General features: G+C 38.4%; 1 protein-coding gene across 4 annotated transcripts in view; it reads right to left on the minus strand.

Annotated features, from left to right (window-relative positions):
- DOCK4 (dedicator of cytokinesis 4) overlaps window positions 1–23,393 on the minus strand; it is a 427,767-nt gene that overhangs the window by 228,001 nt on the left and 176,373 nt on the right. For all 4 annotated transcript variants that reach the window (XM_047694527.1, XM_047694528.1, XM_047694530.1 and 1 more), the window contains exons 2-5: window positions 12,845–12,928; window positions 10,565–10,605; window positions 8,495–8,550; window positions 4,029–4,125 (exon numbers count right to left, since the gene is read on the minus strand). In XM_047694527.1, the coding sequence (XP_047550483.1) occupies window positions 4,029–4,125; window positions 8,495–8,550; window positions 10,565–10,605; window positions 12,845–12,928 (278 nt within the window). The remainder of the gene's footprint in view (window positions 1–4,028; window positions 4,126–8,494; window positions 8,551–10,564; window positions 10,606–12,844; window positions 12,929–23,393) is intronic.

Below are 23,393 nucleotides of genomic sequence, written 5' to 3' on the forward strand. Positions count from 1 at the left end.
AGCTGGCCTGTATCTCTTACCCAGAGACACGGAGGGCAGAACTATTTCTAAGTATCTACCCTTCATCTTTCTTTTTAATTTTATTTTTTTAAAGATTTTATGTATTTATTTGACAGACAGAGATCACAAGTAGGCAGAGAGGCAGGCAGAGAGAGAGAGAGAGAGGAGGAAGCAGGCTCCCCACTGAGCAGAGAGCCCCATGTGGGGCTCGATCCTAAGACCCTGGGATCATGACCTGAGCCGAAGGCAGAAGCTTTAACCCACTGAGCCACCCAGGCGCCCCAGCCCTTCATCTTTCTTAACAAGAAGCTATACTTTTACTTTCTACTAAAATATTAGTAGAGGACATGATCAGTGGTATACAAGGATTGAGATTATCATACATCTGAAGCCCTCTGCAGTGAGAAACTGCCAGAAATAGCAGAAGTTCTGTGGGATGGGAAAAGATGCTCGGTCAGAACACAATTTTTTTTTTTTTACATTTAAAAAAGTCATAACTTGTCTTCTACTTTATCAAGACTTGGTGACTTGGAGTGCTTTAATGTACTGTGTGGGTAAGACAAATGTGCTGGCTGAACAGCAAAGCATTCTCCATGACACTATCCCTGGTCCTCTGAGATAAAAATAATTGTGCTCTTGACATTTAAAGCTCTCTACTATGCTTGTTCTACTATTAACCTCTCACTCTTTACTCATGTCATACGCTCCCATACAAGTCACGACAGGCACACTGTAATGCAATACTCTGGTAATTCACGGCTCAGAGTCCATGGTCTCCACTGGGTGTGATCCTCCAACCACAGACGCTGGGTCTCCCTCGGGTAGGCCCAGCAGCTAGAGAAGAATGAGATCCTTGATTTATGGGAGGTCATTTTGTGGATCTTGAGAGTTAGATTCCATCTAAGTCATGTGAAACAATAGGGAAGATCAAGAAAGACTTGAGGAGGTCAGTGGCCAGCGGAAAGGTCCACAAGAGTCAAAGAAATTATATAAGGAAGATATAAAATAAGCCAAGTCCTGTGCAGCAAAATGAAGAGGCAGCTCTGTTGTAAAAGCCATCGGCCCTGCTCTTGGGGACGGTGTTTTACAGTTGTGCGGTAGGATGGACTTCATTTTCTAATGATGTCTCCTCTAGTACTTAAGTTGAAGAGAGTGCTCAGACAATAAGGAAGCTGGATCCTTGGTAAAAATGAAGCCATCTGGTCAGCGTTCCCTTTAGGGAAGGGGACACAGGAACCCTGACATACCGCAGCCCTAACCGGCAAACACGCCCTCCTCGTGGGAAAGTATCGGGTATGTATCAGGTCTGGGCTGACAGCTGGTCATAAAATGGTGAGTCTTGAAAAAGTGCACTGTAAATACTGAACAGTTATGAAGACTATTTAGAAAATATGAAAAATATTCTTGGTTTAACATTAAATGAAAAGGGTAGGATATGATATTCAAGCCTTGGAATAAAACAGTATCTGAAAGTTCCTGCAATAGGTGCGAAATGTAGCAAAAAGGTAATTGTGAGTCCCAGTGTTTTAGAGAATGGGTAAGTTTCCATTTGCCTCAAAATGAAAACAGCATGGGTTTGGAGGCAGCAGATCTACCTTTAGACTCGGGCTTTACCACTTAGTGTGGGACCCTGAATAGGTTATCTCTGCTAAAGATTTGAGAATAAAAACAAGTTGGCAGAGCACCAGGAAAGAAAGTTATAAAATATCCAGCCAAAGGCATGCACAGAATTACTTAAGTAAAGGATGGCTGCTGTAGTTCTCCTAAGATTTTTGTGGTTATATTACCGGTATTTTATTAAGTGATATTTTAAAGAACATTATTTAGGCTCTCACCAATTATATGAAAAAAAGCAACTAGCATTTCTCAAGTATTTACCATGAGCTTTTAAGCTAAATGTTCTACTTATATTAAGTATATCTCATAAACTTCTTACAGTTTACAAGATCTTATCCTCATCAAACATCTGCCAGTGGAGAAGCCAGGCACCTTAAAACCGCTGGAAAAGAGCAAGGACGAACTTGAATCAAAACACTGGGCTCAAAACACCTGTATAAGGAAAAGAGAACCCAGAAGCCCCAACACAGCCGAGTCGGCCTCATTCTCAAGGTCTAAAATCTGTTCCCTTCAGGTTCAACTTCATATTTGTCCCTAACATAACTGACTACAATGCCAGTATCCAGGGGAACTTTTTAAATCATTCTATCTCTGTGTCCATTACTCAGGACATGAGGAGGTGGGAAAGTTACTCCTAGAGCTTACAACACACAGATTTTCAAACCAATCAAGTATGTCCCCAAAATAGATGTTCGCGCCTGAAAAGCAGGTAAAAATAGCTAGGTGAGGCAGAATCAAGAGGAAATTCAACTTTGTTCCCCACAAGCTGCCACATAAAAAGCAAAGTGCTGGTGTTCTAGCTCCACTAATGGAGGACACTTACACTGCCATTATTTTTATAACTCTTCTGTTGGGTATTTAAGATGTAATGATGTGAACATTTCCAATAGTTTCATTTCCACATATTATATACGTTATTTTAAGTGAAATAATACTTGATTTTATATTCCTCCTAATAAAAATTTTTTCAAAAATCTGGAAGGGAAGGGCGCCTGGGTGGCTCAGGGGATTAACCTCTGCCTTGGGCTCAGATCATGATCTCAGGGACCTGGGATGGAGCCCTGCATCGGGCTCTCTGCTCAGCAGGGAGCCTGCTTCCCTTCCTCTCTCTCTGCCTGCCTCTCTGCCTACTTGTGATTTCTGTCAAGTAAATAAATAAAATCTTAAAAAAAAAAAATCTGGAAGGGAGATCTGCATTTCCTCTGTAACCTCTCAGCACAGATCCCTTGAGTTCAGTTACCTGGACTTGGCATTTACCTCATTCCAGCAAAGCTCAGACCGGCATTTCATCTAAGACTGTCTTGTGGATTTTCGTAATGAGTCCTAAAGCCACCAGCTCCAGGAGGGCGTGGTCAGTGAAATCCAACATCAAAAGGGGGTTTATTTTTAAGATTTTCTTGCCTCAGTGAAATATCCTATTGCATTTTATATATAACAGACAATGAAAACTGTCATTCTGTGCCAATGTCCTTCACTAATTGGGATTTTCTCTTTGACAAGCTGTTTCAAATCGTTTTGTCAGGCTAAGTACACCTTTGTATTTTGAACGCACTCCCTTCAAATGATTAAGCTGTTCTATAAATGTCTTTGAAAATAAAAGGAGAAATAGCATTCATCTTCCTCAAAACTTCACCACATCCAAATGTGTGCATATTCAGAGACCCAAAGTGAGGGCGCTAGATTCACATCAGAATCCCAGCCCAGCCATTTTCCAACTGCATAGGCCACAGCCAAGAACCTCACTCTGCCTCATGTTCCTTGTTTGTAAGCTGGGGATGTTCACGGTCATCATTTCCTTGAGTGGGTGTATGGAGTTGATGAGGCATTGCATATGGCGTACCTCCCCATGGTTTGCAACACAGTAAGCTCTCAGTAAGTATAATTTGTTCTAACACGTAAATAAATACATAAAAACATACTCTCCAAACATTGACCTGACCCTCTTTTTTTTTTTTCCAAGAAATATTCCTTTCTCTTGTATATTTAAAATATTCTGGTTCGTTTGGCCTAAGGAGTCTGTCATTTTCCATATATTGAATCATTTATAGAAAATTAGAAAATACCACCGATACTCCAATTGCACTGAAAATAAATTTTTCTCCTTGAAAATTAAAAATACTCAGAAAGCCTGACACTAACTAGTTCCATGTAAACCATTCTGATCGATGAGACGCCAGAAAAATCATCTTTTACATTACTGCATCTGGAAAAAAAAAAAAATTAGAGAGCCCATGCTTAGTGGGCACATGGATTACAGCAAGATTGTCTTATTAGGCTCTGTATTTCTGACTTCTGGAGGACGCCTAGTGCCTTAAACCAGGTGTTCAACAATTAGTCGATGCTAACTCCTGCTCAAGTTTTTCTTAAAACAATTCTCTATCCAAAAATTATGACATTAAAAAGTTACTTACCACATAGAGCTGTTTCCACATGGTTCCCCAGTCTCTTAATGTTGATGTCATTTCTGTTATAACAGAGTCTTCAGTGGGAATAACCATTTCAAATTGTCTGTGAAATTAAAAGAGAAAAACAAAGTCTACGTGCAATTATCATAGATAACAATTTTCTTTGAAATCCTCTGAAAGATAAAAGTGGGAAAGGAAACTGCCTATTATTTTGGGTTCTGCAGACTGTAATGAGGATCTGATTAGAGACCCATGTGAGGAATGTTATGTGGGTCATGGCAGAATAATACCAAAAGGTCCAGCCACTTCATCCACATCAAGTTTGAGGAGTGTGGTCAGAAGCAACAGTATCAGAAGGCTTCTGCTCCAGCCACAATGTGACCACTAAAAAACAACTCTCAAGCCCAAAAGCCTTCATGTAACATGAGGTCACCAAGTCTGCATAAATTATGAGATACCTTTTGCTTTTCAAGCACTATGACCATAGGACTCAAAGAGAGTAACAGACTTTTTCAATGATCAGGGTATTACGGCTGCAAACATCCAAACTAACTTAGTGTTAGAAATATCTAGACACCAAGGTACAGATTAAACACTTACTTGATCTTTTATTTTTTTTTTAAAGATTGTATTTATTTATTTGACAGACAGAGATCACAAGTAGGCAGAGAGGCAAGCAGAGAGAGAGGGAGGAAGCAGGCTCCCTGCTGAGCAGAGAGCCCAATGTGGGGCTTGATCCCAGGACCCTGAGATCATGACCCGAGCCAAAGGCAGAGGCTTTAACCCACTGAGCCACCCAGGCGTCCGCACTCATTTGATCTTATCAACACTTCGTTTTTATTATTTGTACATGGGACCATGAAAAACGCTTAGTCTCTTAGTAATTTTATCATGCATCATTGAGTTTAAAAGCTTTTGCTATCACAGATGTTCCAATATCCATTGCACAATGTTCCTCTCTCCGATTAGGGTCCTATACCGTTCCGGTTTCTTCTCTAAAAGCAAAACACTATACTTAGAAAACATTCATATCAACATCTCCTAGTGTATGTAAGTGATCCTGATATTGCATGAAGCCATGGACAAAAATAAAATCCAAATTTCCTTTATCTTCCATATCTGTCTTTGACGTACAACAACCTTTTTTTTCCTCATCTCAAATTTGGTTTTTCAAATTCTTTTCAGTGTGTGTGCAGGTTAAAATGCCTAAGTTGTTATTATCAGTACAAGGTCTCAAAAGAATGCTACCAGCTATTTGATAGGACTTATTTTCTTAACATGTATGTATTTTTTCAAGGACAACATCTAACAGGTCCAAGGTAACAGCATTTGAGACACCAAACCAGGTTGTCTGGATGATCAAGGGAAAATTACTTCTTAGCATGAGGCTAATAACTGCTCTGTTCTTTCGTGATGATATATCCAAAGTGTGTAAAATTGTCGTGTGTAAAGCCTTCTTGACAGCAAGTAAGAGAACTAAAATCTTCACCAACCGAGGCTCATTTCCTCATTTCATAGGGCCGCTAAAGTACTTGCTCTGTATTTCCCTTCTTTCTAGAGCTTAAACACAGCTGAAAATGTAAAAGTGGGATTTAAAACTAGGCAAGAAAGTAAACAGTAGTATAGGAACTGCAACACACACAGAACCTTTTATCAAGTCTACGTGTGACATTTTCAAATTGGTAACACCTTTATTTTGCTTTTGAAGCAGCCGTTGCAATTCAAATGATGAATATTTGGAGACAGAGATTATAAAATGATCAGATGTAAGGTCAAGAAGGGAACAATGAATTTCCAGGACAACTCAACACCCTACTTAACATTTAAAACGTGGCATGACCTCATGCAGCAATTAAACACTACTGAAGGGGCCTCGTTGTTCATAAATAGTAATTTAATTTAAGGACCCCCATCAGCCCAACAATGCTCTGAAGACCCAGGAACCAACAAAAGGGCAGTTCCATCTGTGAGACATTGATTTGGGATTTGTTCAAACAAAATGTAAATTTTTAAGAAGCCTGACAAAATCACCATTTTTGGTGAGGCAGCTGTTTCCTCTTAATTATATCAAAATCAAAGTCAATGTTCAAACAGTTGTAAGTAGTGGCCCTTGAAATTACATTTTGTTTAGTTATCCTGAGATATACTTTGCAGCTACTTAATCCTGGTGGGCCATCAGGCTGCTGATCCTAAAATAAGAGATGTTTATATCAAAATCCCAAAGAAGTCCCTCTTTGGGAAAGCAATTATCTGGTAATACGTGTTCTCAAATGTTTTCAGGCTTAAGTTTTCTTCCAGTTAACAGTCCTAGAATCTAGGATCTCAATCAATTCCAATAATTTTTTTTCTTTTTAAGAAAACAAACTTGGGGGGTGCCTGGGTGGCTCAGTGGATTAAGCCTCTACCTTTGGCTTGGGTCATGATCTCAGGGTTAGGTCTTGATCCTGGGATCGAGCCCCGCATGGGGCTCTCTGCTCAGCAGGGAGCCTGCTTCCCCCCTTCTCTCTGGCTGCCTCTCTGTCTACTTGTGATCTCTCTCTCTGTGTCAAATAAACAAATAAAATCTTTGAAAAAGAAAACAAACTTGGGTTTTACCCTCAACGTTCTCCCGCTACTTAATGTTCATGATGCCTTGTGTCACATGGGGAAGCGACAACCAAGTCTTAAATTTACACAACTAAATTTTGAGACATCTATAGCCTTATTTAAACTTCCTCAGGCTCAAGGAAGGGAGCCAGACACGTACCAGTTACTGTCTAGGACAAAAATAAATAAATAAGAGAAGGAACTTGTTTTGATAATAACCCACCCCATTCTGCTTTGAGAGGGAGGACTTCCACTGGGTGGAATGATGCTGGACATCGTCTTTGCTAGCATCCTCTATTTCCCTTGCTCGGGGTGTTCGGTTGGGGCTGAGCGGCCCTTTGATCTACAGAGTTCAAGGGGTAGGGTGGGGCTTGGGGCAACGGCAGCAAAGAGAACTGGCTGCACGGGTCTACCTAGCTGGACACCGTTAAGGGTCAGGGTAGAGACCCTGGGGTTTCCACACTGTCCAGCCCAGATCACTAGAGCAGAAAGGTCAGAACAAAGAGTGAGCCTATGGCCAAAGTATCTTCTATGGTTTCCTCTGGTTTACTTGAGGGGGGCTGGACAGTGTCAGAGTGAGCCTAGTAGGAGAACTCCGAAAGGACTGTTTACTCTCCTTGATTCATTTCTGGTGGGTTACAGCTACACAACCTTCCCAATGGACACCCATTTATTAAAGAGTAGTAGCAGTTGTAATTATTCATATCAGAATTATGGTTTTAATCTACTAGTTTAAATAATTACTACTGCTACTGCTAGTAATAGTAATATTGTTTAAAGTAGCATATACATGTGTGTATGTGTGTGTTTCTGCGTATATGGATACACAGTATAAGGATCTCCTACAGTTTTATCTATGTAAGTAACTCTCAGGGTATTTATACCATAGACTCTCGCCCACCTGCAGAAGTTATTTCAATGCACTAAGATTAATACTTTACCTTTATAGACAGTGGATATAATAATCATCCACATAAATAGCATCCTTGGAACTCTTTTGGTAAAATTCAAGTTTGAAGATCTCATTTACTATGATTTAAAATGTGCTTTAGTCATCCAAGTAAACTGCTATTTTTTTCTATTTGAAGTAAAATGTAATTTTTAAGGCTGAATCTGCATTGTTTCTTCTGTCATAAAATGACAATCATTCAATGGTCCAGTGAGTATTCCTTGTGGCACTGGCAGCTAATATTTGGGTCCAAACCCACGGCCCACTGATAATTAACGGTCTGCTCATGATAACCGCTTAACTAAGCAAGTTCTACTGTTTTACACTATGATATTTTATTTGAATCATCTGTTATTCTGACAGCTCTTTCAAGTCCTTTTGGAAATAGACTAGAAAACCTTCTAAAATGTATGAGAGATCTTGGGTGATCAATGAGCTCAATCAAACAATAAACAGAAATGCCATTTCCTAAAATAGAAGAGTGGCTTTGTGAAGTGGTCACACAAGGATACGGTATGATCCCGAATTAGGAGAAAACAGTCAGACTTGGCTGCTTATAATCAGTGGTGAATCTAGGAAATTCCTGGGGTTTGAAACATGACTTAGCACTCCATGAGTTGGCTGCCATGCTTCTCCATACAGCAGGAAACCAAAAAGAACCAACTCCTTCTGCTTCAGATTAGGCTGATTCCATGATCTGTGGACAATGAGAGATCTGTGATGCCCTAGATTCTCCTCCAGTCCAGCACACTCAGATGGAGAGTACTACATTTTCTCTACCAGCTGCCTTTGTGTAATTCACCTTTATCAAACCACAAAGACAATGGCATGGTCTCCTGTAGTTCATTTGTCAAGACAATTACTAAGCCTTTCAAATTCTCAGCTAAGCAATGGTTCTGAGAAAATCCTCTCACTATTAATAAAACTCATTTCTTACCCTTTGTTCTTCACACAGGCATTTTTCAAGTGAACGTAGCTGGAAGGAAAGATACCCTGTGGGAGAAAACAGGAGGTTATAGCGCTAGCTGACTGATAATGCAGGAGTGTTTGCACAAGTCAAACGCGTAAAATATAGTCATACAACCTGAACAGTATCAGGAACAGGGAAAAACAACATCTCTACTGCACTGGATCCATTCCTTTTATTTCCTACTATTCACTAGTTTATAGATTCAGGGATTCTCTAAAATAATTTAAAAAAATTAAATCTCACTGAAAAGTATATTCTTTATAAAATAGAAAATCTTTAAATTTTCAGGAATTCTGCATAGAAGGCATGTTACACTGAATAAGAATTTTTTAAATATTGCATAGTTTTTTTAATATTGCATTAGCTTTTGTTTGTTTTGATAGTTGTTCCTTTTCTTCTCCCTGAAACACTCATGTCTATTTTAAAATATACATGTTAAAAAAAAGTACCATTATGAATTGGGAGACAAATCATATATTATGTGTTATGGAAGATCTTTGATGGAAACACAGCAGCAATTAATCACCAGGCTACATACCGATGGAACAATTAACGATTAAACAAAAGACAGCATGCTACCTTAAAGCTTTTTACTGTAGGGAAAAGATAGGACAAGGAAATTGTTCCTTTGTTCTAAATGCGAAGTTGAAAGAAACAACATAAAAAAAATTAGCATCAATTTTATTGTCCATTAAATGACAATATCCTCTGAATGATTTTTGATGTATCATCAAATGACAAATTCAATTAAATATTTAGGAAAGCAAATGTCATTTGAATATACTATCACCTCTGTGGATCCAAGGATAATATAAAACTTAATAAGCAAATTCTGTACATACAGCAGTAGTAAACAGACACATATGTTAAAAAATACATATTTTTTTCCTTCAAAATTTAACCCAATATGGTAGGATTAACAAACAGAGTAATTATAATTAATAAGAAAAAGTCAGAACTTGAGGTCAGAGGAGTGGCAGAAATAAGCCATAATAGATTTTTTTTTCAAAATTATTCTGAATGAATAATTAAGTACTGAAGCTACATTTGCATGTGCCTTGCAGATGTCCAAAAATAACTTTAAATGAGGGCTAAAGTATTTTAAAAAAATTAAATTTCTATATTCTTTTGTCCCTCAGGCTCTCCTTTATAATGAACAAAAATAAATGGAATACAGTTATTAAACATAGCTGAGTGATCTAGAAAAAGGTGTGGTTAAGCAGAAAGACAGGTGGAAGAATTTAGATCACTAACATTATATTCTAAGAATAAGCAATGATACAATTTCTTATCTACAATCCTAATAAAGCCAGAATTAAACAAAGAAATGAACATGATATGCAAGAGAATATTACAGAATGTGGGAAGTTTGGATGAAAGTTGGAGAGATTAGAACAAAGGAGACAAATACAGATAATAAATAGTAAGGATGTGTGTCAAGGTCATAAAGTATACAAATGAAAGGTCAAACAAAAATCATACTACTTCCTACTGTAATTCCTGAGGATTCCTGACCATATGAAGGACAATGAGTCTTAGTTTTCTGTCTGGAATGGTAAGAACAGGGAAAGCTTTATAATATGGTTTCTCCATGTTTCACACGCCCAAACCCAAAAGGGAATCTTATTAAGCTGCTGAAATCCACATGTTTCTCCACACCACTCTTTTGCAAATTATATCACAGAAAACTCCAAGATTAAATACCTTTATTCAATTTTTCTTTTGGAATATCTATTCCCCTGCTTGAATTTTAATTTCACTCTCTCCTAAACTAACAGTTCAAAAAGATTTTGTTTATATATAAAGAGCTTATTAAGGTCTTCTCAGTACAAACTGCAAGAAGTATGTAGGATTATCATTTCAGTAGCATGTCTTAATGATAATCCAAGTTCAAAGGAATTTCCAAAATTATGAAAATCCGCATTGCCATTTGGCATTTCAACTAAGACTCCCAACTGTAATTTCAACTGTAAAATGAAATAAAACAACTTTTTAAAAAATCCTGTAATTATGATTATGAGTAGTATTTTTTATTACCTTGACATTTGGGTTTTTTAAGGCAAATCCTCTGTACCACCCTGTGGAGAAATAATCATGGTCATTATTTTGATAAACCATTGTAATATTTTAAAGAATAGAAATGACTACAAATAAGTCTGTCCTTTACTGATGGAATTTTACCTTATAAATAAATATTCTGTGTATGAACAAGACGAGAGTTGGACTGGGCTCAAGTGATTACTAGTTTAAAAATCCTCTTAATAAACTGTTTAAAAAATTGTAATGGAAATTTATTTGGAAAATAGAAACATGCATAGTGGAAGCACAATGTTTGGAATCAGAGCATTGGGCTTAAATCCTGGCTTTGCTACTTATCAGATTATTTTATTTTGGGCAAGATAATTTATGTGAGCATCTGTCTCAGGGAACTTCAAGAATCTGCACAAGATTTAGTATGTTTCTAATTTCTCTTTGCCCAACTACAAGGCCCAGACCTCACCAAAGTATAGGTAGGGCTCAGCCAACAGTCATAGGGTAAATTTGCACTTCCTTGAGCCCATCATCTAGAGTTAGGATCAGTCTGATAGCATAAGAAGAGGGAAATCAGGTATCATCCATCAAGAAAAGTGATGGGTACTCTTATCCGCAAAATGTCCTAGCACCTGAGCTCACTCTAACTTTTATTCTATAAAATGCCTATGACTCAACCTCCAAGCAACTCTGAATCAGTATTTTATAGCATTATCCTGAAAGAAGAATGTTATCTTTTTATAGCTTAAAACAAGTATAGGGTATATATATATGAAAATGTATGATAAATATATACCCCCATAAATGTATTATTTTCAACTTATAGTTTCTTCAAGCATAGAACCATTTTGTTATTGGTAAGAAATTACCATATAACAAATATTTTGTAGTATTAGACTTTCTTGATTAATTGAATTTTTAAAAATAAATATTTGGACTTTGTATTTTAATATTAAAAATTTATATAAAACATTATATAAAATTTATATAAATATTAAATACAAATATTTAAACATTTTTTTGTTCCTTATAAGATATTGTAAAATGCCATGCCTAACAGCTTTTAAATCAGTTTGAAGTAAGCAAAATGAATTGAGCAGAAACTATCTATCTCAGGATTAAGGAGATCCCTTAAAAGCATACCCAAGAAATATATCCATTCTTAAATAATCATTTTAACAGAAACCAAAACTTTTTGAGAACTGCAAAAGTCTCATAGAGAGGTCTTTGTCAAAGGTTTTTAGGTTACAAAACTGCTTCCCTAAGCTATGGAGTCCATTTTCATGCACCAATTCAAAACAGATTTTATATTTATCTGTATACAAAGTAAAAACAGACAAAATGGAACTGACAATAACATGGAAGACCTGATTATATCTCTAAAGATATCATTCACAGTACACAGAATAAATGTCCATGTATCACCACAATTTAATGCGAGGCTTTAAGTAAATCTGACAGTTCTGTTTGGAAGAACACAGTTTAATGAATCTTGACATGACAGAATGTTATCATATTATAAGTTCCTATTAAGAACAACATTTCAGGAGGAAAATGTGTAGTTTTGGATATACTGATAGGGCTTTAAAATGTGGTCATCTCATTAATGAGAAAAAAAATAGTCATTTCAACTGGGATCTTTATGAGTAGGAGAGCTTAAGGATGTTTCATGGAACAGGATTGGAAACAATTGGCAACATATTAAGTATCTTGATTTAATCAGTTACATGTTGCATAAACTAATAACCATAAAGTTCTTACAATATATTCCACAAACATTTCATATGCACTGAACAACTTTAGTTCAAGTTTCGGGGTAGCAGGGAAGAAGACAGCAGGACTAAAGTAGAGCTGGCCTTGGCAGAAGTCCTCCCCAAGCTATCTGATTACCTAAACTTGGAGAAGCCATTTCTGTGCTGGACGTCTCTTTCTTCCTGTCCTGGGGGACCTACTAGACCCCTGAGATTCTGAGAAAGATCTTCTAGTTTGGCAAGGAGTCATGAACTCCCACAAATACAGTAGCCTCAACTGTTTTCTACAGTGGGATCTAGTGAATATAAGGAAATCATGTTAGGAAAAATGTATTAGCTTAAAGACAGCAAATGATGCTTTTCCATAAGCCAAACAGTGAATATGCAAGAAACAAGCTTTGTCAAAAATGGCTCACTGTGACCACTGGAAAAATCCCAGAAATCAACAGAAGGGCAGAATTTGTAAGCATTATGAACTGTCCAATGGTGAGGAGGTTGGTCATACAACCTCAAGCAATCTCATTAGCCCACTTACCATCACACTTCTCCAGGATCTGAACTGTATCTCCAATTTCCAATGACAGGCCATAGGGTACAGTTCCTCGAAAACTGGCAATAACTGTAAGAGATGTTATAGAATATATGAAGATAATCATATCGGTTATAGCCAATTATACTGCTCACTATTATATGTCACTGACTAGGAAAAATGAATGTGAAGAGGAAGTACACTTTGAGAGCTAAAACCTGCTGTCATACTTAAATTTTATATATTTTTGAAGAGCGTCAATCTTAAAGTTTACATACTTTGCCAACTTCTGGGTGAAGTAAGTGTTACAAATATGAATTTTAAAGATATGGAATTTACTAAAACAATACAAAACATCAAGAGTATCACTCAATTACCTATATGACAAGGTTATTTCCTCACAAGATCTGTGTCATTCTTGCCTACTGCTATATTCACACGTCATTCAGACGGCTTGCCCACAGTTGTTACTCAGTACATATGTGCTCACTAACAAATGAGGAATACATATCCTACTTGCTGTTAGGCTTGGTTTAGCCTTTCTATTATATGGCTTGAAGGAGATTTCTCTTTCCTAGACTAAAAGCTCCTAAAGAGAAGAGACTGCATCTGTTTACTTGCTAACATGTCCCCAGGGCTTAGCCAAGTATGTGGCATAAAAGCAATCTTCTTGTAGTAATCAATAGTAACATTGTATTTAGTCATGACTAGACTCCTCTCCTAGGATTAAACACACAGCCACCATGACAATTCCCATATGCCTTAACTCTTGAAATAGGGTGTGGGTGTCCAGGGGTGTGGGTAGGATGTCACCATTTAGCCTTACCTAGTGGTTATAGACTGACTAGTTTCTGAAACATTTCACAGGGCGGGGCAGGACTAGGATGTTAGTATCGGAAAAAGTGTGTATAGGTTAGTCATCTCTGGGTACCTAGAGGAGTTACAGAAAGAATGAAGCACAATGATTCTCCCCAGGAGAGTAATGTCTGAGTCAAAAAGGAGACAAGAATGGAGAAATAACAAAAATGTACCTCAATACATGAAAAAAAGAAAAGACATCTCCGGATCAATACAGCATACAGTAATCAACTTTCAATTCACATTAAAAAAATTTTAAAAAGATAGTAAATGCTTTGATTTTTAAAAGATCAAAATTTTGAAAGTGAATTTTATAATTCTGTCTGAGAGAGTGAGGTTTAGATACAACCCCAATCCCCAAAATAAATTAGTACTACTGTTATGAATGTATTTTAAAAGCTTGAAGAAACACATGAATCTGTCAAAAATCAGGACATCCCGATAAGTAACGGGCTTTTAGAGAGGTCTGAAGCCCTTTGATCATCTTAAAATTAACAGTTGAGATCAAAACATAGGACAAAAAACAGTACATGAGATGGATGAAAATAACTGTAGAGTAACCAAGTTAGAACATTTTAGATAAGCACTAATTTGTGATGTCATTCTCTAACTATAACCATAAATACCATATGACCTCATATTGATGGGCTAGAAGATGTTTGCTCAAAAATAATCCAGGGTCTGTGTATCTTGACGGATTATCTCAAATAACTTCCAGAGACCTCTTCTTATAAGAGATTACAACTGAACAGATAGTAGACTAGTAACAATTTAAAAGACTTCAGAGCAAGCTTGCACCCAGAACTGCCTTTCTGTATTGATGAAGTTACCTTGACTTCTCACAAGCCTAGGGGTTCCACACTGCTCCTCTTCGAGATCTAAATGCATGGACTTCCCAGCACAGCTTTCTCTATAGCTCTGACCACTCATAAATGTCCTTGTAACTCCAAAGTCTGCATTTCTCTCCTGGTCCTCATCACCTCCTTGAACAGTTAGTACCATTCATGGACTTCATTTCCTCCTCCTCCCTTCATGCTTCAGCCCACTCAATCCAGCCTTCATTCTGCTCTGAAACCACTCTAGTGAAGTCACCATCCCCTCACTGTGACCATATGCATATCACTTTCAGGAGTCTGTCTTTTCTTGAACCGTGTCTCTCACACTCCCCAGACTTCTTCTGTAGACATTCTTTTATTAGCCTTCTTCATGTCATCCAGCATTCTATGCTATAAAACAAAGGAGGTGGACTAGGTGCCCTCTGCTCAGTCATACCCCAAATCACAGCAAGCTCTTTCTTACAGGCCTCAGTGCCTTTATACATATTATTCCCTTTTGGGGGGTTGCCTATCCCACTGCTTATACACTGCAAACTACGAGTAGTCTTAGTTTAAGTTCTAGCTCCAAGGTTAGCTCTTTTGATTTCCTGATGCCATCCTTTTCCTTTTCTCATCTTCGCTTCAAGTGGAATCAATTACTCTCTCATCTGTGCTCCAAGAATACTCTGACCGCACTTAAATAAGGTAAGGCACCATATAATATTATACCACTTTATTCATCTGTGTCTACTTGAGAACATGAACTATTTTTTTTTAAGATTTTATTTATTTATTTGACAGACAGAAATCACAGGTAGGCAGAGAGGCAGGCAGAGAGAGGAGGAAGCAGTCTCCCTGCCAAGCAGAGAGCCCCAGGCAGGGCTCGATTCTAGGACCCTGGGATCATGACCTGAGTCAAAGGCAGAGGCTTTAACCCACTGAGCCAGCCAGGTGCCCCGAGAACATGAACTATTTCTAATCCACTTTCAAGACCCAATATATACAAGTATCCGAGTACAGGAACAGAGAATGAACACACACATGAATAAATAAAGCCACTTAAAATTGGCACCCAGGTTTTAGAGATTCACAGAATATTAGCGTCACCTCCTATAGCTGAGAAGACCTAAAAGTAGATATTAAACTGCAGATCACTTACAGAGTGGCACTTTTTCAAGATATGGTTCAGGCATGACTTTGAACCTTACCCTCTAAAATGGCAAGCCATTCTCAATCTTCAAGTTATACAAGTAACTCCACCTTGCAGAGAAGTAAACTTGTCAATGGATGGATGAACACTATACTATTTACGCTTCAGGTTATAAAAGAGAAAGTTGAAAGGGAACGGCCGTTCTGAGCAAAGAAGCAAAAGATTTCAAAAAAGGAAGGACCCATTTTTATTAGTGGTCGTGTGTGATGTATCATAAACCAGGCAAACTTGTTTAGCAAAGCAAAGATTCACAAAATAACACAGGCTTTCACAAAACCTCAATTTGCATTTCCATCAAATATACTATGTGTTATTTTTAGATTCCATTGTGGATACAACTTTCCAACAAAATCCCTTTAAGTTTCTTGAGGCATTTTTGCATGAAACCAGTCTTTTGAACAAATAGGTGACAATCCACTTTGTCCCCTGTTATTCTAAAGAAGCTATGTCTTTATACAAAAGTCTTCAGTGTATACTTTCCAGGGGTATTTCCCCTGCCCCCGTAATACTGGGGTCTACTAAACATGACCACACACTGGCTTGATTCCTTGATTCCCTTTAGTTTTCTCATAAACTGAACAACAGAGAATGAACTCTTCACAGAACTGAAAATGTAAAGGTCCAATACTATTGTTTCAGTCATGAGACTTGAGAGTATAATTTTAAATAGCACATACAAACTACCGTATGGTATTGAGTTCATTACTGCCCACTTGCTATTACGTAAAAAAAAAAAAAAAAAAAAAAAAAAAAAAAAAAAAATTTGGATTAACAAACATGCATATAAACTGAAGTTATAACCAGGTCTTTTAAAAATACCTATGTAAAATCAAAGTGTTGAATGTAGAGCATAATCATCTTGAAAATCATACCATAAACTGCACCATATAATCACTCCTATTATTCCTTTATAAAATAATAACCTGTTTAGTACCTATTGACAATTTATCTGAAATTTAACAGCTGTGAGAAACATCCTCATATAGACTTGGAAATATTTTCTATGAAGAAGATGAAAAGCACAACCGTTCTATGAAGTAGGGACTCATACCTTAGTTTCAGTGATACTGTTTGTTCACACAAGCAACAAATTCACATTTTAAAACTTTTAAGCACTACAGAGAAACTCAATCACAGAGTTCTAGGACTTTTAAAACCAAAAATAGAAAAAAACGATTTAAAAAAATTACTCTAAGTCAATCACGTAGCTCTACAACACAGACAATAACAAGTTCATCATCATTGTCAAAGTAATATTTATGTGATTCTGCGCACCACAATTCAAGCCTGGCAAAGGCTGCCCCTTGCCCTTTGTGGGCTGACAATCTAAGATGAACGGAACATAATGTAAAAAAATAAAATAAAATAATGGAAATGCTTTGTCCTTTGTGACACAAAGGAAGGAAAATCATCTCTCAAAGTGAGAGTTTGGGCTTCATCTTTCTAATAATAGGATCTCCAACTCATGAACAGGTCGTGGTCTGAAAGGTCACTCGGGAGCTGACTATTTACAACAGAGACCATGGTGCTATTGTTCTCAAATTCTGAGACTAGCCCACAGAATCTACTTAATACAAAAATGAAACTGCTGGTTTTTGCCACAAAAAAAATGTGCTATGACTGTACCAGAAACCAAATAAGTATGTTGATGTGAGCAGTTGTAAAATCCTGAGGCACCACAGTAATGGAAGACAATGGGGAAGCAGGTGTGGACCATGGAGGCACGCTAACAGAACACTTCCTCACAGCATATTTAAAAGTGGTTCTTGCCTGTGTCCACATTCATTTCACATTGTACATTCAGCTCTGGCTTGTCACGGATGTATCTACATTTAGGTTTATCAGTTTTGAGTGTCATTGGTAGGAGGGGCAGCACAAATGGAAAAGTGGAGAAGGAAGTAGGATTTCTGAAGGACCTGGACAAGAGCTGGAGGAAACATAAAAAGGGAAAGAAGGTTAATGAGAAATTCTTTCCAGGGACTTTATTTCATGAAATGGTGAACTGGGAAAGCATATAAGGGGTCACCTCCCCTGCACATGTACAAAATCCTCCTGTAGGCAAGATACAATATGGTGGGGAAAACCAAGATACTAGTCTAATTGAAGACTCTTCTTTCTTTATAGCTGTCTGGAATAGGGCTTGAGAGCAGACAGAAGTCACCTGGAGATTTCTACTGGTACCATCACTAGTACAGGACAGAACTGTCTTTCCCCAGGTCCTCTTTTCTCTTTGCCTTTCACAAGTTAGGAGCAAAGTGGTCATTCCTAACCTCAAGGGACTCCAGGCTGGCTATCAGTATGACAGCAGGACTGTGGGAGCAGATGGCCCAGAAAGACTGGAGAAAAAAATTCAGATGAAATGTGGGAGGGGGATGCCTGGGTGGCTCAGTCACTTAAGCATTTGCCTTTGGCTCAGGTCGTGATCCCAGGGTCCTGGGATGGAGCCCGGTGTCAGGATCACAGCTCAGCAGGGGAGTCTGCTTCTCCCTCTTCTCTGTCCCTTCCCCCACTCTCTCTCTCTCAAGTAAGTAAATAAAAAGGAAAGGGGAAGGCGGGGAGGGGAGAGGAGGGAGAAAAAAGAAAAGAAATGTGAGGGTGGAAACGGAACAGTAGCTCCGGAATATTGCTTTGATGCTGAAAATGAGCTAAGAAAATGAAAGAAATGCTGTGCTCCTCCTTCTCCTCCTCAGACTTGCCATGAGCTTGGGATCTGGCTCTGTTTGGGAACCGGCCCCTGCCCGCAGGCCTCATACACCTTGCAGGCACACCTGAGAGGCACAAGTGTGAGCAGACTTACAAGCAGGATTCCATTCCTACGCCAGCGTTACCGTGGTCAGACGTGAGACATGTCACGCGACTCCCTTCTGACTTGAGTGACTAGAAATCAGAAGTGCACGGAATAAAATCCATTCGCTTCTGACACTTCCCACAGATCACCTGAAAACGGATTGGTGTCCTTGGCTGTTAAGAGGATAGTTCTCCCGGGGATTGCAGAACTTCCTCCCGCTTGAACCACTCCCATTTGGACTCGAGGTAAACGTCAAGTCTGGTGCAACACCAACATCCCTCTTCAGAAATGCATGACCTATTCTCCCAGCTGCTGCGAGCATTAGGGCAGGCTGCCCTTGGCTGCCGGCCCCCTTCCGGAATTGTCTCTGCTAATGAGAGCTGCTTGGCCCAAGGACATGGCCTCCTCCCAGGGTGGCCTGTATCTGGTGACAGACCGAATGGGAGAGAGAAGACCAGATCTTCCTGCTACCAACTCGGTACAACTGTGAAGAGTCACTCTAGCTCAAGGGACCAAGGCTGTCACTGGACTGGCCTCACAGGTCAACTTTCCCCTCTGCCCTGTCCTGCTTCCTTCCACTCTCCTCCATGGGTGTGAACTCCAAGAACACTCCTTGGTAAACACCCCACAAGCTAATCTACAGCTCAGAGTCAGCTTCCTAGAGTCCAACCTGCTACCGGCTTTACAGCTTTACCCATTCAGAATTTCTTCTTTGCAAAATGTATTTTCAAGGGAGAAGGAAAGGAATCTTATTGCATTACTTCATTGTGTTAAGGGTTTTGCTAAATTCTTTAGGTATTATTTCTAATCTTCTATGATGTAGGTGTTTCTTTTCTTTTCTTTAGATTTTTATGTATTTATTTGACACACACAGAGAAAGAGAGAGAGAGCACGAGCAAGGGGAGGGGCAGGCAGAAGGAGGAGGAGAAGCAGGCTTCCCACTGAGCAAGGATTCCAAGCAGGACTCCCAGGACCCTGAGATCATGACCTGAGCTGAAGGCAGACACCTAACCGACTGAGCCATCCAGGCACCCGAGGGAGGTGTTTCTATTCCCATTTTAGAGATAGTGAAAATGAAGAGGGCAAAGGCAAACAAGGAAATAAATCAGTGATATCAGGAGGGAATTATTCCACCTTAAAATTTGAAGACACTGTCGCTGTAGCAGTAAATAAACCGGTTTTATTCTCCGGAGTCAAAGACATATTCTTCACCTATGTTTTAATGCTACAAATGCAAAGGCATTTGCCTAAGTGGCTACAAGAATAACTGAAGGTCAAACAATAAAACTCTGAACTAATTATTCATCCGCCTATCAGTACTTTTAAAAACAACTTAAGATGATAGAAAAGGTTATGGTTTTGGCTAAGTGCCAGCCAAGAGGAGGGAAGAGACAGAGTTTAAACAATTATCTCAAAAGCATGCCAGCACTTAGCAAAGGAAAACGAAGTTAAAGAGAGCTGGAGGCCTGGGGCTTAGCCCCGCTGCTTGTGAACCATGTGGTCCTGGGTCCTTCCATTTGCTATCCTGGGATGACATCACCTACCTGACCTTGCTACAGAGATATCACAAGGACACAAAAATGTATGAAAATGGGATTTCTAAGCCTACAAAAATGTAAGGAAATATGGGATAGTATATTTTCATCAGCATTGCTAACCAGAAACTTGGAGGCTGGACCTGAGTCTGTCCTAGGCAAAAATACATTCACAACAGTAAGTCAAAAACTCATTCTGTTATTACAGCTTCTTGGAAATCATCATTAACCAGTTAAACTTAGAAAGATTCTGGCTTAGCCAGTCGAGGGAGATAAAAAGGCTGATAAAACAGGAAATCTTTCGCAAAGAGACTGGTATGGAAAGTAACAGAGCAAAGAGGGATTTTCCTAAAATGTAGACATAGGGCAGGAAGGAAATTTCACTCCAAACATTCACTCTGCCTCAACAGTACTTGTCTGAGGGGTAACTGCATCAGGAAGGAAAAATTACAAGATGGGCTTCGTGTCAAAGAGTGGAATGAGGTAACAGGAAATAATCAGTGCTTTCCCCAATATCCAAATGAAGAATATTCACTATGAAGCAAAATGCCATTTTCCAAGGAAACATATTAAATCTACCAGCAAATATGAGGTGTATATACATAAATAGATGATATATAAAGGATGTATATATGCATATATATATACATATATATGTGTGTGTATATATCACATATTATATATACCTATATATAATGTGGTTTTTTTCCCCTGTGTGAGGTGGTTAATATGAAAATTATGCTATTTAGGAGAATTTCTGAAAGACAGGATTAAGTTTCCTGACATTTTTTTGGTATAAGGGAAGAGAAAAAAATAATCTGATTTCTCTCTCCAAGTCCTAAATACCCAGAGTCACAAAATAGGGCAGGGGAACTGAAGGGCACCTGGGCCCCAGCATCTATGCTCTCTGGACCCACAGGCCACCCCAAAGTGGGGAGAACCCAGCTTCTTGTCACAGCCTCTTCCAATGTTCTGTCCAAACTAATACTCAGTCCTGTCTCATCTCTGGTCATTCATCTCCCCCACAGAGTGAAGCCCAAGTATTTCTAATTTTTCCTCCACAGGCTTTTCTTTTTCCAATTTGAAGTTTGACTTCCATTCCCAATGTTGACTTCTCAAGCAGTCATGCAACTTGCATGACTCCCATCTGCAGAGATTCAAACTCTACATTCTTATTTATTACCCCCCACCTTCTCTGATAATTAAGCCAGTTTCCAATTTTGAACAAACACTACTTCGGACTGGTTTTGGCCACTGAAAACCAGCCACCAACAATTTCTTTAGAAAATGAGGGGCCAGAGAACAGTTCAATGGAAAAATAAAACAAAGTCCCAAGTTTTTTCAAAAACCCCTTCTATACACTTGTCCAGCCTAGTCCTTTATAAACAATGCGCAACAGTCACAATGAACCTCTTATCTGCCTGAGCAAATGCCTTTCCCTCTATCTGAGATTCTGGCTACCTATCGCCTTTCCCCACCAGATGTTCTTAAAAAACAAACAAACAAACAAAAAAACCCAAACTCAAGCATCTTCTTCAAGGAAGGATTACGCCATGTACCTCTCCCATGTACATCTCTACGTTACACTCATCACCTCTTGTTTTTCAGCTCCTTTCTGTTTCCAAGGCCTCGCACAATGTATGACACTCAGTGGGGACTCAAAAAATATTTATTGAATATACAATGTAACGAAATCCCCAAGGTGTGTTATTTCCTCATTAATTCAGCCAGTGGCCACCTTCTTCTGTATGCTAGCTCCATGGTAGGCACTGGAAATACAATGGTGAAGGTAACACTTAGCACTTGTTTCATTGAGTTCATATCACGAGAAAGAATGTTTCTAATATCTTTTGGTTCCTACAAAACACAGTGACTTTTTTTTTTTTAAGATTTTTATTTTTAAGTAATCTCTGCTCCCAATATAGGAGTCGAACTCACAATCCTAAGAGTCACATGCTCCAAAGACTGAGCCAGCCAAGCACCCTTCCCCAGTGAGTTTTAAATGCACACAAAACTGACACACTTACAGTTCTATTCTTATGTGAAAAAAAAATGAAATCCATTGCCTTATTTGGTTAACATTTAATTGTGAAATAATTTCAGATTTATAGTAAGAAACTTTTAAAAATTGATACATCCTTAACTTCCCTTCATCAAACATTAAGATCTTAAATAAATATAGCACGCTTGCCAAAACCAGGAAGGTAATGTTGATATAATACTATTAACTACAGATCAGATCATACACTAATTTCACCAACTGTCCAAATGATTTCCTTTTTTCTGGTTAAGGATCCAAACCAGGATTCCACATTACATTTTGTTGTTATAGTCCGTTAATCTCCTCCCATAAAATAGTATCTCAGTCTTTGTGTTTCATGACCTTGATGCTTTTAAGAATACCCCCCAGTTATTTTTCACAATGTCTCTAAATTTAGGTTTGTCTGATATTTCCTCATGATTAAACGTAGGATCCGCAAATTTGGCAAGAATAACACGGAAGTAATGATGAGCCCTGCTCAGTGTACCTTATCAGGAAAAATACATTGGCAATGTGTAACCTTGCTGGGGATTTTAACCTTGATCACTTGGTTAAGGCAGTTTTACCACTTAGAGTTACTCGTTTTTCCTCTGTAATTAGCAGGTATCTTTGAGATTCTGCAGATGCATAGTTTTTCATCATACTTTATAGCATCTATTGATGATTCTTGCCTGCAACCTTAGCCATTTAACTCTGATGTTTTTTCATAGGGTTATTCAGACACAGATGAATTATCTTAATTGCATCAAAACCTACAATGGATCCTTTTTGAAGTGGGCACAATATCCTGAGTTTAGTCTTGATTTTTTTAAGCACAAGGCATAAAATTAATACCACTGCTACCACAGGCATCCTTGAGATGACCTACCTATATCAAACAAAATAAAACCTTAGCCTTCACTTGTTTCAGAAAGTGAAAAAAATTAGTATTTTTGCTTAATTTTCAGTATACCACATGACCTCTTCTGATACTATTTCCCTAACCAATGAAAATGTGTGTGTGTGTGTGTGTGTGTGTGTTCAAAAACAGCTTTTTAATTGTTTCAACCCAACATTTTTAAGGAAAATTGGATGGGTCCTGTCAGTAACTAAAGCCATCTGCAGGTCTGAATTAAACTTTCAGGTCGCTACTGCACTTATAGGTGCCTAATAAGGGAATCATGATAAAATTTCCAACTTTTATTTCATGGAAGGAATCTAGCCTTCTATGATGGCTAATGACCAACCTGACTGGGACTCCAGGTACCCAGATTAAACATTATTTCTGGGTGCGTCTGTAAAGATGTTTCTGGAAGAGATTAGCATTTA

The sequence above is a fragment of the Lutra lutra genome, chromosome 11 (genome assembly GCF_902655055.1).
Source record: "Lutra lutra chromosome 11, mLutLut1.2, whole genome shotgun sequence".
NCBI lineage: Eukaryota > Metazoa > Chordata > Mammalia > Carnivora > Mustelidae > Lutra > Lutra lutra.